Raw genomic sequence first — 15,136 nt, 5'->3', positions numbered from 1 at the left:
AACCGGTCCCAGGCCTCCCTGGTCCCTTCTAGCTCCAGCCGGGTTCCCCAGCATCCTTCCTCCCATCTAGGGGCCAGGGCGTGTGCTCCCGAGGATGCTCGGCCCTCTCCCAGCCGGGTCCTCCTCCCCTCGCTCCCGCTGCCGCCCTGCTGCCTGGAAAACCAGGAGAAGTGGAACGCGCGCTGCCAAGCCTGGCGCTCTGGCGGCGGCACTGGGCATGCTCGGTGCCCGGGGCAGCTTTGGGCGGCGGGGCGGACGCTCCCTCAGTCGCCGGGCGCCCGAGCCGGCCGCCGGGGCATAGGCGGAGGCGGAGGCGGAGGTGGAGGAGCCGCGGGAGGAGCCTCGCCGGCGGCGGCGGCGCAGGTGGCGCGCGGGGCGCACTCGGGAGCGCTCGGCGCCGGGCGCCGCGGCGGCTGCAGGCTCGCGCCCGTGGCTGCACCGGCCGAGCGGAGCGGCGGGCGCGGCGGCGGCAGCTCCCCAGCCCCGCGGTGCCCGGAGCCCGGGGAGGCGTCTGCAGGAGCCGCCGGGAGCCCCCAGGAGCTCGGGCCGGCGGAGCGCGCGGAGCCGGGCAGGGGGCGCTGCGCTAGCCGAGCGGAGGGGCAGCCGGGCCGGGCGCCGCGCACCCGCGCCGGGAGCCGCCTCTCCCCCGCGGCGCTCGCCCGGCTCCCGCCGGCAGCCTCTTCCCGCGGCGGCGCCCAGACAACAAAAGCGGAGGATGCTGCTGCCGCTGGGCAAGGTCAGGACCTTGCCCTGAAGCCGGGAGGCGCGCACGCCTCCCCCGCCCCGGACTGAGGAGCTGTCGCTCGCGGCGGGTGCATGTTCGCCAAGAAGAAACCGGGCGCCGCGCCTTTCGGTGAGTTGCCTGCGCCGGGCTGCCGGGGCCAGACGCGTCCTTTTCCGAGGCGTCCTCCTCCTCCTCCTCCTCCTCCTCCTCCTCCTCCCGGCCGCCGGTGGGGGTTGGTCCCGGGCTCCGGCCGGCGCGGTGGCGGCTGCGTGGTCCCGATCACCGGGGCAGGACCGCGATCGCGCCGGGTCCCCTCTCAGAGGAGGCTCTGCTGGGATGGGGGCCCGGCTAGTGCCTTGCTGGGAGCGTTTACCAAGTGGCTTCTCCCGCGTGCTCCCCCTCCTCCCCGCCACCCATCTCCCCCGGAGAAGGAGACGTATATAGGGCAACGCTAACCATACTGCTCCCTGCCACCGTCCAGCACATACACGCTGCATACATGACGTCCCTCTTAGCGAGGAGAAGACGGGTGGGGGCGGGGAGGACTTCCCTCCAGTCTCTTGCCCTTATGTTCAATGTCATTAGGATGTGTGGCTAGAACATGGACATACTTAGTCCTATGCATCCAGGGCCGTGTCTTGGGTCTCTCGCCGCTTGCCAGCCCCACAGCCCCCCTCGGTCTATATTTAGCGGCTTCCGAGCAAGCATTTTTTTTCCCTCCAGCTCGATTCACAGGTTTCGGGGGCTTCAGCGTCCTGACAATAGGTAGCGAGGTTCTGGGAAGCAGCGCCGCCTGAACCCCAGGTTTGCAGAGCTGGGGACTGCGTGCGGGGAGACTGCGATGCGATGTTTGGGTGACCGGTAATTCATGGCGAAAGGAGAGCCGCTGCTCCTTTTTTTTGCAGACCTGCCTCCGATTCTGGGGTGTAATGTGTTTCCATCGATTACTACTCAGCCGCTTGGAGCCACTACTACGTTCAGAATTAAGTCATTAGATGTGGTGCGGCCTCCCTGGTCTGCATGGCAGGAAAACAGTCTCAGGCATGGCTGGCGTGTGTGTGCGTGTGTGTGCGTGTGTGTGTGTTTCCCACAAAGAACAGTTACTTCCAAAACGCCCAAGTTGCGTGTCCCTGTCAGTGTGGGGGCCATGAAGGGTGTGGGGAAAGAGAAAAAGAATGCAGGTTGTGGGGCCAAGATGTTCCCCCTTGCGTGCCTCCTTTGAAAGACCCGATTTGCTTTGGCTCTGAAAGGTGGTAGTCACAGGCATGCCTACTGTTATCAAGTCAATAGGTTGCTTTAAGAAAAAGGGATCTGTTAGACATAGTGCTGGCTCTGACAGGCAGGGATGTTCACTTTTAGGAACTGTGTGCCCACTATCCTAAACGCTGGGGATTTTCTGCAGCGTCTTCCGTGGAAACAGGGAGGTGCTGAAACTACCGAAGAGTTACCTCATTGTGCATCCCTACAGTCGCAGCTTAGGCTGCTGCTGGTAGTTCAGTTCATCACTTGGCTGTTACTAATTCACCTACGGGATTTAAAGATTTTGGAGCTGCACCACTTATAAAATCCCATGAAGTGTTTCATACGTCCATGATCGAGTTACAGGGATGAAACTGCATGATTCTGGGGCCTCGCTCTCGAAGTGTGACAGATAGGGGTGGGGACATCCTCAGATACGGACTAGCTGCTTTAAACCGCTATGAAATCTCTTTGCCACATGCAGAATCCATTTTCTCTGTTTTGGGGAGAATGCTGAGTGGCATCCTTACTGGTCTGTGGGTTGCAAGATCTGAGGGCTTGAATGGAGATGGTTGCATTTGGAGTCAGATGTTGAAATTTGGGAGTCCTGTAATAAAGACAGCTGACACGTCTCAGCATTGCAGAATGGTTAGGAAGGTTTGTACAGCCTGAGTTAAGTGGATAGAGTGATTTGGTTTACCAATATTGCTTTAGTTTCACCTCTTCCCACTCGAGAACTTTATAGGAGCACTTTGAGCATGCTATTTTTGCTCCTTGCATTGCTTTGATATGAAATTTCTTTCAAAAACAAGCAGCATGTAAAGACGTCCATTTTTCTCTTTTCTTAATTTGAGTCTGAGGTTACAGTTTTAAACATGGTTCTTAAAGGGCTAGTAGATATTGTTATGTGCCTATGTGTGCAGACAGAGAGCAGCTGAGAGGCATGGGAAAAACGACATGTACTGTATATGTGGGTTTTATGTTATGTTGCGAATTGAAAGTGAGAGTGCCTGATTGAATGGCAGTTATAGGAGTTACATGAGGTTGTTGCTTTAATAGAATTGTCATAGCCTGTGGAATGAAGTTACTTAATTTGGTGTGTGTTTGTGTAGTTGTATAACCTAATCATTATAGATGTCGCTAATGTTTTCATTGTAATAAAAGTCATGCACTGTCAAATTACAGTGTTTCCATCAACTTCACATCTTTCACTGTAGAATACAGGCCAATTCCTTCTCCCAGTGAAATGATTCGCCAGAGAGAAAAATGAAATTCAAATGATATTAGTTTGGAAATGCAGTTTATATTTTTGTTAAATAATTTCTAAGGGTAATATCACTTTCATAATGACCATTAAAATTTTAAAAAAGAAGTAATAATATTCTCAAATATAACATTAGTTTTGACATTTGAATATACAATGCTCTTCCTGAAAACGTTATAGAACTCGCTTTATCAAAGTTGTCTTTTGTGTAGTATGCCTGCATGAGGCAGAAAAGAGTTCTCCAGAGTAATTTCATCAGGTTGTCCTTATGTAAGAAACAGTAAAATTACATTTTAAATAATTTATAGCAGTTTTCCATAAATCCAGTATCCTTTGAATGAACTAATGCATCTGGTTGTAACCAGCCGATTGAAATAAAATGGGAAATGTTGCGAAGTGCTCTTTGATTTTTCTGATGATTAACCATAAGAAGATAAGAAGCATCCATTTATGCTTGTTTCTCTGTAACTATTATGTCCACTTTTTTGGTAGGTAATTAGCAGATGCTAGTATCACTCTTCCTAAAAAGTTTCAATTAAAAAAAATAAAGATTGGTTGAGAGTCCTTTCACCTGAATGCGGTAATTCAGAGGATAAAAAGGTACCCAGAGAAAACAGGCAGATATCTTTAAGCCCAGTACTTCTGTAGATGACTTAGTACAATGGGTCTTTGCTGGCTGACTGACAAGTCAAACTCCTCCCTTGGTTTCCATGCTGGGTTTCCTTATCCACAGTGTGAGGGTGTCCTCAGGGCTACATACTCCGATGGCTCCATGATACCTGGTGTGTGGATGTGGGAGGAGAGTTAATTTGAGTGGGAAGAGTTCATGATACTTGTTGCTGGCTTCAAGTTTATCTGATTATGTGCCAAAGCAACAGCTTTTATATTAATGTAAAATATTAAACATGTCATAAATAAATAGTTTCTATCACATTGTCTGCCAATCTAGCTTACTGATTAAATAAACTGCCTAGTTGGGTTTAATGAATCCAATTATAGTCACAAACAGTACTTTCAGCACAGGAAACTCACAGATGCATTTTATCATACTGTGCTTTTAGTCCATTAAAAATGTGAAGACTGATAACAAAAATATGCAATTATGACACCTCTAGTTGTTTATCTTTTGATCACATAGCAGTTAAGTGTGATTTCAAGCTCTGCATCATGGTTAATTGATTTGTAGGAAATGTCCTAGCCATATTAAGATATTGAAGTTATACTCTGTATCAATTAGTTTTTGACAAATTGGAAAAAATGGGTAAATAAGTGAAACAGTGTTTTCTAGAAGCTTCCTATGTGAGACAAATATTCACTTGTATCCCTTGGCGAGATTTTTGAAAAGTTATCTGTAAAAGGAATTACATATTTCAAAATTTATTATTCCATTAATTGTAATTTTAAGTCAGAGATATATTTCTAGGGAAAACTTGAGCTCTGTCCTACAATGAATATATATAATATTACAATAAATATTAAAATATTGGAATACATATAAGTGTAATGCTTTTTTGGATTCTGTTTCAGGTAGGTGCAGAGATGCGGAGAGAGCAATGGCTTTGGATGGATCCTAGCTCAGTCTCTTCTTAGCTCAGCCCTTGGCCATTTATGTGATACTCAGATTTTACTTCAGTATTACTAGCTATAAAATGGGTACAATAAGACAAAAGATAGGTTTTGGGATAAAGTACGTGAGTATATAAGGAACTTGTATATTGTAAACATTTGTAGAAACAAAAGAAATCTATATACACATATTAAGATGGGTACTATGCTTCATTTATGTATTATAAAAACATGTTCTATAGGCCACCACTCTGTAACAAAGGCTATTAAGTGGAAATATTCTCACCCTACCCATATTTTAATATTACTTCATTTTGTATATTTGCATATACGACACATCAAATATTCTACTCTGCAATGTAACAGTCCTTAATATATTGGGTAGGCAACTAAGTAATTGCGGATTTTTAAAAAAATCAAAGACAATTTTTTCATGGAACTAAATACCTTTATTCTGTAATCTATTGCCCATTTTGATCAATGACCTTTTGCCATCTTTCAGGCAGCATCATAATCCCACGTTCAAAAAACTTCTGGTTTTTATTAGCAAAAAACTGAATCAGGTACGATTTGACATCATCATCATTATTGAAATTTTTACCATTCAAGGAGTTTTGTAAAGATCGAAACAAAAAGTAATCAGATGGTGCAAGGTCAGGACTCTATGGTGGATGTGGCAAAACATCCCAACCAAGCTCCATTAATTTTTGCCGAGTGACCAAAGATGTGTGTGGCCTTGCATTGTCATGATGGAATACAACACCTTTTCGATTTGTCAATTCGGGCCGCTGTTCTTCAACTGCATTGTTTAATTTCGTTAGTTGTTCAATGTAGACATCAGAATTGATCGTTCGGTTGGGTGGTAAGAGTTCAAAGTAGACAATTCCTTTGTAATCCCACCAAACTGATAACAAAACCTTCTTTTGATGAATATCAGTTTTTGATGTTGTTTGAGTTGGTTCACCTGGCCTGCTCTACGATCTTTTCCGCTTGATATTGTTGTAAACAACCCATTTTTCATCGCCAGTTATCAGTCGTTTTAAAAATGGATCATTTTCATTACGTTTCTTTAGCAAATCGCAGCTGCTAATGCATTGCATTAACTGTGATTCTTTCAGTTCGTGAGGAACCCATGTATCGAGTTTTTGAACATAGCCAAGTTGTTTTAAGTGATTTTCAATGCATGTATGTGATACATGAAGCTTCTCTGCAATCTCACGTGTTGTACTGTGACAGTCCGAATTGATTATTGCTTTGATTAGGGCGTCATCAACTTCAACTGGACGACCAGAGCGTTTTTTCATCTTTGAGTGAAAAATCACCAGAACGAAATTTGGCAAACCAATTTTGACACTGCCGTTCTTTTAAGGCTTCGTCACCATAAACAGCACATAACTTTTTATGAGCTTGCGATGCGTTTTTCCCTTTGCGGAAATAAAAAAGCAAAATATGACGAAAATGTTCCTTTTGATTTTCCATTTTTCAACGAACGCCAAACGAAAACTATAAAACAGATCAAAAAACTTTTTTTACTGATTAACAGCTGAATAGCCAACTATCAAATAACAAAATCTGTTTTACATTTGTACTATGTCTGCAAACCTAAAAATTCAACTGAAGTATATATGTGTGAAACCCGCAATTACTCAGTTGCCGACCCAATATATATATGTATATATATTATATGTGTATATATATATACACACACATATATATATATAATATTTAAGTGAAAAAAAAGTAAACGACACGTCCCAGCACATCATTATTGAAAAATATTTCAACCTAATAGTCAGAAATGGCAGAACTTTGAAATGCCTTGGTTTTGTAACCCTCACCCAGAGATATATTCCCATTGATTTTAGAGAGAGGAAAGGCGAGAAAGAGAAACAGATGGGTCACCTCTTGCACACACCCTGACTAGGGATCAAACCCATAGCCTTGCTATGTGCTCTGATTGGGACCAGAACCCACCACCTTTTAGTCTGTGGGACTATGCAGCAACCAACCAGTCACCCAACCAGGGCAGAATTTTGATAGTGATTAAGATTAAATGTTCTATAATAATTAATATGTTACTAAGGATATCACTCTTGGTTGAGGTCAGATGTTAAATATCTGCTCTGCTTAGAACCACAAGCATGAGTTCCATCATAATATCATTGTGACAAAGAAAAGAAACTTGGTTTACCTAATAAATAGAAGGCCCACAGCATCTCATCCCATTCCACTATACTCCACCTCCTGTTATACTCAAGTCCTTAAAAAAATAAAGTGTGTGCATGGTACCTTTTTGAAATAAGTGGTCATTTTCACATATCATTTCACTCCTAGTAGCTTCAGTGAAATACCCCATTTCTCAGGGCGTGATCACCCCGCTCCTGTGAGGTAGAGCTCCGATCTTCAGCAATGTGATTTTTATAATAACAGCACTTGGATGTACCTGAGGATTTGCTATCGACTGTGACCTGTGTAACAGTTGATAATTTATCTTCAGTGAGAAAAACACTTTAACAATAAATTTGGTTATTTATATTCAAATTTATGTGTCGTTGTAGGAACTGCCAATTATAAGTTACTAGAGTAAAATACATGCTATAATAAAACACCTTTCTGTTTTTTTCGCATGAAATAGGCAGGTGAGCCAATTATGTTTGACTAAAAAAATGTAAGTTTCAAAATTTCTGCAAGTTTTGAGTGATACGGAACAGATTAATATATAGGTTGTTTGGTTTATAGTGTTGGATTACAGCGATAGTTAATTCTATCATTAAAATTAGAATGTCGTTCTTTATAGGTAAGGGTGGAATTTTTCTTATTAATAACAGTTTTGTCTAATGTGGTTGTCACAACTGTCCTTAGAAGTTTGATCAAATAGCAAAAACCAGTTTGGCTCAGTGGTAGAACGTCGGTCTGCGGACTGAAAGGTCCCAGGTTCGATTCCAGTCAAGGGCATGTACCTTGGTTGCAGGCACATCCCCAGGAGGGGGCGTGCAAAAGGCAGCCGATCGATGATTCTCTCTCATGGATGTCTCTAACTCTCTATCCCTCTCTTTTCCTCTCTGTAAAAAATCAATCAAATATATTAAAAAAAAAAAAAGAAATTTGATCAAATATGTACGAATTAATAAGCATGCATTTAGTAATAGGTTTTATATAATTACTAGTGGGTCAGTGCATGAAGGGAGGGTTTTTTTGTGCAGGGAGGGTTACCCTCAGCCCAGCCTGCATTCTCTCCAATCCGGGACCCCTTGGGGGATGTCCAACTGCCAGTTTAGTCCCTATCCAGGCAGTCAGGCATCCCTCTAGCAATCTGGGACCACTGGCTCCTAACTGCTCACCTGCCTGCCTGCCTGATCACCCCTAACTGCCTCTGCCTGCCTGCTTGTTTGCCCATAACCCCTCTGCCTGCCTGCCTGATTGCCCCTAACTGCCCTCCACTGCCAGCCTGATCTAGCCCCCAACTGCTTTCCCCTTCCGGACTGGTCTCACCTCCAACTGCCTCTGCCTACCTGATCACCCCTAACTGCCCTCCCTTGCTGGCCTAATCTCACTCCCAACTGCCCTCCTCTGCCACCCTGGTTTCCCCCAACTGCCTTCCCCTGCTGGCCTGATCTCATCCCCAACTGCCCTCTCTGCCTCAGCCCCCACCACCAGGCCTTTGTCCAGAAGGAAGTCGGATGTCTGGAAGATGGCCAGTCTACCCAGTATAAATAGCATATTACCCTTTTATTAGTATAGATAGATTATATAGGATAGGATTGCTTAAATGGGATGGGGGACCTTTTTCAGCAGGAGATGTTCTTGGCAGACAAAAATACATAATCCTTACAGCTGGACTGATAGCCAGCCATATGCACTATACTGCCAAACTGGTCATTAAAAAATTGAACTGCTTTCTTCACCTTACACCAAAAAGTGTTGCCCTTAAAACCCCTCCTCAGCCCCCACCTTAGGTTCTAACTTCACAGTTCAACAAGATTAGGTTCTGATTGGTCAGTTTCTAAGCCAGTCAGCTTCAAAAGCTCTACCTCCTAGGCAGCCATTCGCTTCTCATACTTCATCCAGATTTGGTTCTGATTGGTCGGTTTCTATGCCAGTCAGCGTCAAAAGCTCCACCTCCTAAGCGCCATTGCCTCCTAGCACTTCACTCAAATTTAGTTCTGATTGGTTGGTTCCTATGGAAGTCTGTCTCTGGGACTATCTTTGTGTCTGATCAGAGAGGCAGGACTGATCAGTAGCCCCTTTGGAGTCCTGAAAGAAAGAGAGGCATGGCTGCTGGCCAGGCCCCAAGAGAAAGAGGCAAGGGCTGATCAATAGCTGCCATAGAGGCTATAGATCAGACCCTTCTTCTCTCTCCAGACCTCTTGCTCGGCCTGGTCCGAAGCCCCCTCAGCAGCCTGTGCTGGGTCACCGTGCCTACAGCTGCAGCAGTCAGTGCTGGGTCTGCACAGCAACCCAGTACTGACTGCAGGACTGACTTCCGGTTGGTCTAGCCTTTGTCGTTTTGAACATTACAGACCCTGGGTTTTTATATATTAGAATTCTTTTGGTTTAGGAGCCTCTTCATAATCTTATGCAACAAAATGAACCAGAAAGGTATATATTTACCTTAAATTATAAAATGAGCAGAAATGTGGATTGTCTGTTATTTTTAAGGACCTCAATAAATATCAACCCCACTGAACCTTCCAGGTTTTGAGAAAGTTGGAAGAAAAAATATAAAGGAGTGGCCATCAAAGGTGAAATGCTAGTTTTGATTCCATGTAGTTTGGTATGATGCCAAAGGACATTCCCAGGAAACCCTTGGCCTTCTCCCTGCCACGCACCCCCCACCCCCTAACACACACACACACACACACACACACACACACACACACACACAGGAACAGAGCTGCCTCTGAGCTTTAGAGCCCAAGCCTTGCTCTCTCTAGGCAGAGAGACCTCCAGAGGAAGGAAGAAGGAAGATAAGCCAGCCTGGTCCCTTATTTTTCAGAGTCGGGGAACGTGGAGTGCTGGGGCAAGGCCCAAACTATTTTGTTAATTAAGCTCCCTTCACCTGGAAGGAAGGAAGGAAGGCAGCATCCCACGTAGGGAAGAAATGATCCTCAGTGACATGGTCTACAAAGAATTCTAGTTGTAGAATTTAGGATAAAATAGGTTTCACGGTATTTTGCTTAGTACTTGAGCTTTTTAAATATTTCATGGTATTTTGACACCATATCAGGAATTATCAGGGGAGTGTCTAAAGCCCTGACTGATTTATAGAGAGTATGGTCCATGAAATTCAACTGATTTATGTATTGCCAGCTTTATAATAACTCATTCTCAGTATTTCTTCCTTACTCCCCATGCTAGATCTTGACTGCCAGTAATTGGAAGTCTTTGGAAGTAGTGAGAATTAGACATAAAAAGGAAAAAGTCAAAATCTGACTTCCCAAACCATATATAAATGATGATCCATGCAAGCTTTTATCCATAGCACTTTCTCCCTCAGTGTTGATAATTAGAGGTTGGCTGTCATTTAGCATTTTAACTTTTAATAGGAGCAATCATGGGCACTGTCAATAAAGAAGAAAAAAATTGAATTTTCAAATAGACATGATGTTTTATTTCATGATGAGCATGGCTACTCAACCAAAAAAAAAGACTCGCTTCTTAAAATAAAATTTTATTCTTCTCTCTCAGATATTTTATTTGGACTTTCAAACATTAGAGTAACATGGCAGTTATTACCTTCAATAACACAGAATAATTTAATTTCCAGGAAGAGCAACTTCTTTGGCAGCAAACCGTCTCCCAACTATAAAAGAGCCAAAATTCAGTCTCGCTTCTCTAACACAGTCCTTACTGGTGATGAGCATGTTTCTGTTTTGGAGTCTCTGGGTGAGGGAGGCGGGGGTGGAGTTCTCCAGAAGGGCACACCAGGGTAATGGGCTGTCTCAGAGACTAGAAATCATATCACATTTACCCAGGACCTGAGGTGGTGCAGGATGTCAGGGGCACATGTGTGGATGAGATTATCTGGCTTGAGTTGGGTTGGAAAGACTAATATGAAATTCATAGTAGGTGCATGGATATATCATGGCACCTCTATCCAAAGAAGGGTTATGCAGCTATGAATTATCTTTTCAAAGAATAATTATAGGGAAAGTATTCATGGTACTGAAGGATAAGAAAGTCAAGGCAAAATACAATATTGAATATGATACTACACACGTATCCACACAAACACAGGAGCATAGCATTTATGACAGTGTTTTGTTCTTTTTAGATTATATTTTCATCAAATATATCATAGTTTGATATATTGCTTGGAAAAAAAGCATATCTTTAAATTTTTGAGAATAATACTATATATTTGCTTTGGGACAAATTTCATTAATTAGCTGGGTGTCTACATGGAGTGCATCTTCTGCATACTCTAATCAAGCCGATACCTAGATTTTCTTTTTTTAAATTTGAGACATATTGAGTAGGTTTAGCAAGCTGATGTCTTCTTGAGAACTCTATGGCACTTGAGTGAACTATTCTTTTTTTTTTTTTTTTTTAATTCTCACTTGAGATATTTTCCCATTGATTTTTAGAGAGAGTGGAAGAGAGAGGGTAAAATGAGAGAAGTATCCATGTGAGAGAAACACATCCATTGGTTGCCTCCTGCACACGCCCTGACCAGGGCCGGGGCCAGGGAGGAGCCTGCAACCAAGGTACGTGTCCTTGACCAGAATCAAACCCAGGACTGATGCTCTGTCCACTGAGCCAAACCAGCTAGGGCAGGGAACTATGCTTAAAAAAAAAAATGTGTATTCCCCCCCCCCCCCCCCCCCCGATTTAAAAAGAATACAAGCTCATTAAAAATTTGAAACTATAGCCCTGCCAGTGTTGCTTAGTGGATGAGCATTGACCCATGCACTGGTTCAATTCCCAGTCAGGGCACATGCCCAGTTTGTGGGCTCCATCCTGAGTAGAAGGTAGCCAACCAATTTGATGTTTCTCTCTCATCAGTGTTTCTATCTTGCTCTCCCTCTCCCTTCCACTCTCTAAAATCAATAAAAACATAATTAAAATTGTTTATAAATACAAAAATGATAAAAAGGAGTTAAAGTTTATGCATAATCTCGGGCCCCAGAAATAACTATTTTTTTTAAATCGGAAATGCTAACCCCTACACATTTTTATTTAAAAGATTTATCATATTCTGCTTTGTTACTTTTTAACATGTATGGGGGCTTTTAATTGGTATTCATTTTTAGTGTTTGGATTTCATACTTTCTGTAACATCATTTACTTAAATAACTTGCTACTTTGGGGTGTTTTCTGCCAGTATATATGATGCTGTGATTGAAACTAAATAGTTTTCATCAGGTTATTTCTGCAGATTAATTCCAAGAATTAAATGTTTTCAAGACTGTAACCCTGGCAAGTGCCCTGACAGGGAATAGAACTGGAGACCTTTTGGTGTATTGGATGACACCCAACTGAAATGCAAAGGCCCGGCCTACTTTTTGTTTGTTTTTTGTATGAGATGGAGTCAAAGATTTCCTTGAATGTAAAACTGAATCTCTGACCTCTGTTACTAAATGGCTATAAAATATCCCACAGTTGTAAAGGTATGCCATTGGATATTGTCCATAGGAAGAATTCTCCTTTATTCATCATTGGAAGTAATTCCTGTTATCGCTTTATACCACTTCAAAAATTGTCATAGCAGATAGCTCAGAAAATGGTTTCTCTGTGTGTTTTCCCCTTTGTACAGATATTCACTGTTTAAAAGGGGCGTAGAATGGAGCCCTGTTGTTCCTCAGAGATTGAAGTCTGCACAAATGTCCCCAGAATATTATTTTCTCTCCTGGTGGGCTGCCGAGTCTGGCACCTGGGAGGCTTTATCAGAACAGTTTTAGAAGTGTGAACTGTAGCTGGCTTCCATTTTCCGAGCGTGTTTCCTTAAATACTTTGAACAGAATTTCAGAGAATTCTCATCACTCTAACTAGAGCTTGTCAATAGAAAGAAATCATGGGCAAGTCATGAAACACAACCTTTAATTTGGTTCTTCTCCTCAAAACTTTTGAAGGAAATACAGAAGGGAAGTTCCTGTCCCTCATTGTGTTTCCTGATGAGTAGCTAAGTGGGAGCCACTCAAGAGGAGATGCTGCTCATGCTTATAGCAATTTCAGAGATGGGTCTTTTTTTCTTACTCACCTAAAATCTTTCTGTGGCTGACGGCAGGTTGCAGACACATTGTATAGTGAGCCCATAGTTCTTGAGCAGCCGAGCAGATTCATGGGCCCCCTTAGCTTGTCCACGTGAGAGCCAGGAAGGAGCAGAGTGTGAGAGGAGAGCAGCAAGAGGATGGCTGGGGAGACAGACACTTGCTTGGATGACGAGTGATGGGTGACATCTCTTCTTCCTTGGCAAGTACAGCCTGTGGGCACAGAAGACTGTGTTCTGCTGACCCTGATAGAGGGGGTGGGAGTTTGGTTAACACCTAGTGACAAGGGTGGACATTTTAAGTAAGAAGAAGTGAGTAGCTTGAATTAGTTTTGGCAACAAAACTTTTTTAATGGGCTCATCAGTTGCTCATTGATTAATCCATTCACTCAATAAGTAGTGCCGATGATAAGTTTTGAAGAAGCACGGAGTTATAAATAGCAGCGAACAGTGTGCTACTCCAGAGCTGGAAAACCTGCCCCCATCCGCGTAGTTTAGCCAGTTCCTCTGGCTGAAGGGTGGTGAGCTACTTTGGTTCTTTCCAAACTAGGGTTTCAAATGCATGTGGCCGTCTCCCATCATAGGTCGGACATTTCTTTTCTTCTGTGTGTCAGCTCTACTAAAATGCAGTAATTGCTGTAGAACTCAAGCCGTTGTAGTGCTCTACACAAATATTTCACACAATGTAATATATGAGTGTGTGGCATCCTCCTGGTGGCCTGACAGAGTATGCATTTCACAGGGGTGCAGTCATATCTACAGAATGGCAGGTGACACGCAGTCACAACTGGGAGAGCAGAGTGACAGCTGATCAGGTGCTGCCTGGTGTTGAAAACGGTGTTGGAGGAAATACAAGCAAAACGATTCTTTTGAGTTTTACGGCATGCTACTTGTTGCAAATGTTTTCCCATATTATACCTTCTGAGAGTGAGGATCAGCATTTTGAAAACAACAGATTTTTGAACCCAGAGTAGCATTTGTCACGTTCGGTTATTCTGAGAAGCTCCTTAGTTGATATTCACCCCAGTTTTAAAACACGTGCTATTTCTCACAGTTAGTCACCATTCTAGCTTAATCGGCAGGTCCAGGATGTGGTGGCTAGATGCATTTTTCATTCCCGACCCAAAGAAGATACTTTTAAATGCAAGTATTTTCACAGTTTCTGTCAATGTCCTTTATGCTTACACCACTACATTTGGTGCCCGAGTACTTTTCTTCTTCTTTTTACTTTTTGGACTGAATTGCTTGGTGGTCCATAAGGGAAAATTCTAGTACTTAGATAGCTGCTCATATGCTATTGGAGTAATTTCAGTTTTTCTGCTGAATAGTTTTAGTATAAGTGGAACATTCTTACCTACTAAAGGCCGATGCACAAAAATTTGTGCAAGAGTAGTTCCTTCTGGCACCTGGGATGTGGGCTTCCCTCCTCTGGCCGCCGGCAGGTACCCGGGACCCAGGCTGGCTTCCCCTGGGCCACCCATGGGCTCCCGGACCAGCTGGCTTCTCTCCAGCCCCAGCTTCTTCAGGAGGGACATCCAGAATGTCGCCTGGAAGATGTCTAGTCTAATTAGCACATTACTTTTTATTATTATAGATATGTTCCTTGTTAACATGTCTTTGATGATAGATATTGCTGGTTATTTGGCAAAAGGTAGGGTTGCTTCTACATCCAGGAGGCACTGAGAAGGGCAGTCAAGGAAGGTGGGTTATCCCTGTATATGCACATGGTCCTCAGCACTTTGCACATGGAAAGTTTGCAGTCATCCTCAAGAAGCTAAGCTGCCTGTGCATAGTAAGCTAAATATATAGATACTGTATGAGACTGCAGGTGTTGCAGTGTGCAGATGTGTGATGTTATACTGAACATCATGTCAGAAGATTTGGGAAGCTGTTTGCGGATCACCAGGATAAGATGATAGAACATCTGACAGCAGGTCTATAGATTGCTCTGTAGCAGCACTGAGTGGATAATTGAGTACCATGCTGAATGGCATAAATACTACTTCATTCCAAATGTGAGAATATGCCATGTTCTCCTCAGTCATAGAAGTTAGGAAAATTTGTCCAATGGCTTGTCTGTTGTGATGGTGCAACCTGACTATGGAAGGAAATGAGAACACTCTTAGACAGTGGC

The 15,136-nt window shown here is 43.5% G+C and overlaps 1 protein-coding gene across 5 annotated transcripts in view; it reads left to right on the top strand.

Annotated features, from left to right (window-relative positions):
• The first annotated feature begins 226 nt into the window (after positions 1-226).
• Positions 227-15,136, top strand: part of CTNND2 (catenin delta 2) — a 716,413-nt gene continuing 701,503 nt past the window's right edge. For 4 of the 5 annotated variants that reach the window (XM_036410290.2, XM_036410291.2, XM_036410293.2 and 1 more), the window contains exon 1: positions 609-853. In XM_036410290.2, the coding sequence (XP_036266183.1) occupies positions 817-853 (37 nt within the window). In that variant the 5' untranslated portion in view covers positions 609-816. Of the gene's footprint in view, positions 854-15,136 lie in introns of all 5 variants that reach the window. The other variant, XM_036410294.2, reaches the window with a different exon arrangement.

The sequence above is a fragment of the Pipistrellus kuhlii genome, unplaced genomic scaffold (assembly GCF_014108245.1).
Source record: "Pipistrellus kuhlii isolate mPipKuh1 unplaced genomic scaffold, mPipKuh1.p scaffold_m20_p_4, whole genome shotgun sequence".
Taxonomy (NCBI): domain Eukaryota; kingdom Metazoa; phylum Chordata; class Mammalia; order Chiroptera; family Vespertilionidae; genus Pipistrellus; species Pipistrellus kuhlii.
The sequence above is the reverse complement of the archived record's forward strand: the minus strand, read 5'-3'. Positions and strand labels throughout refer to the sequence as shown.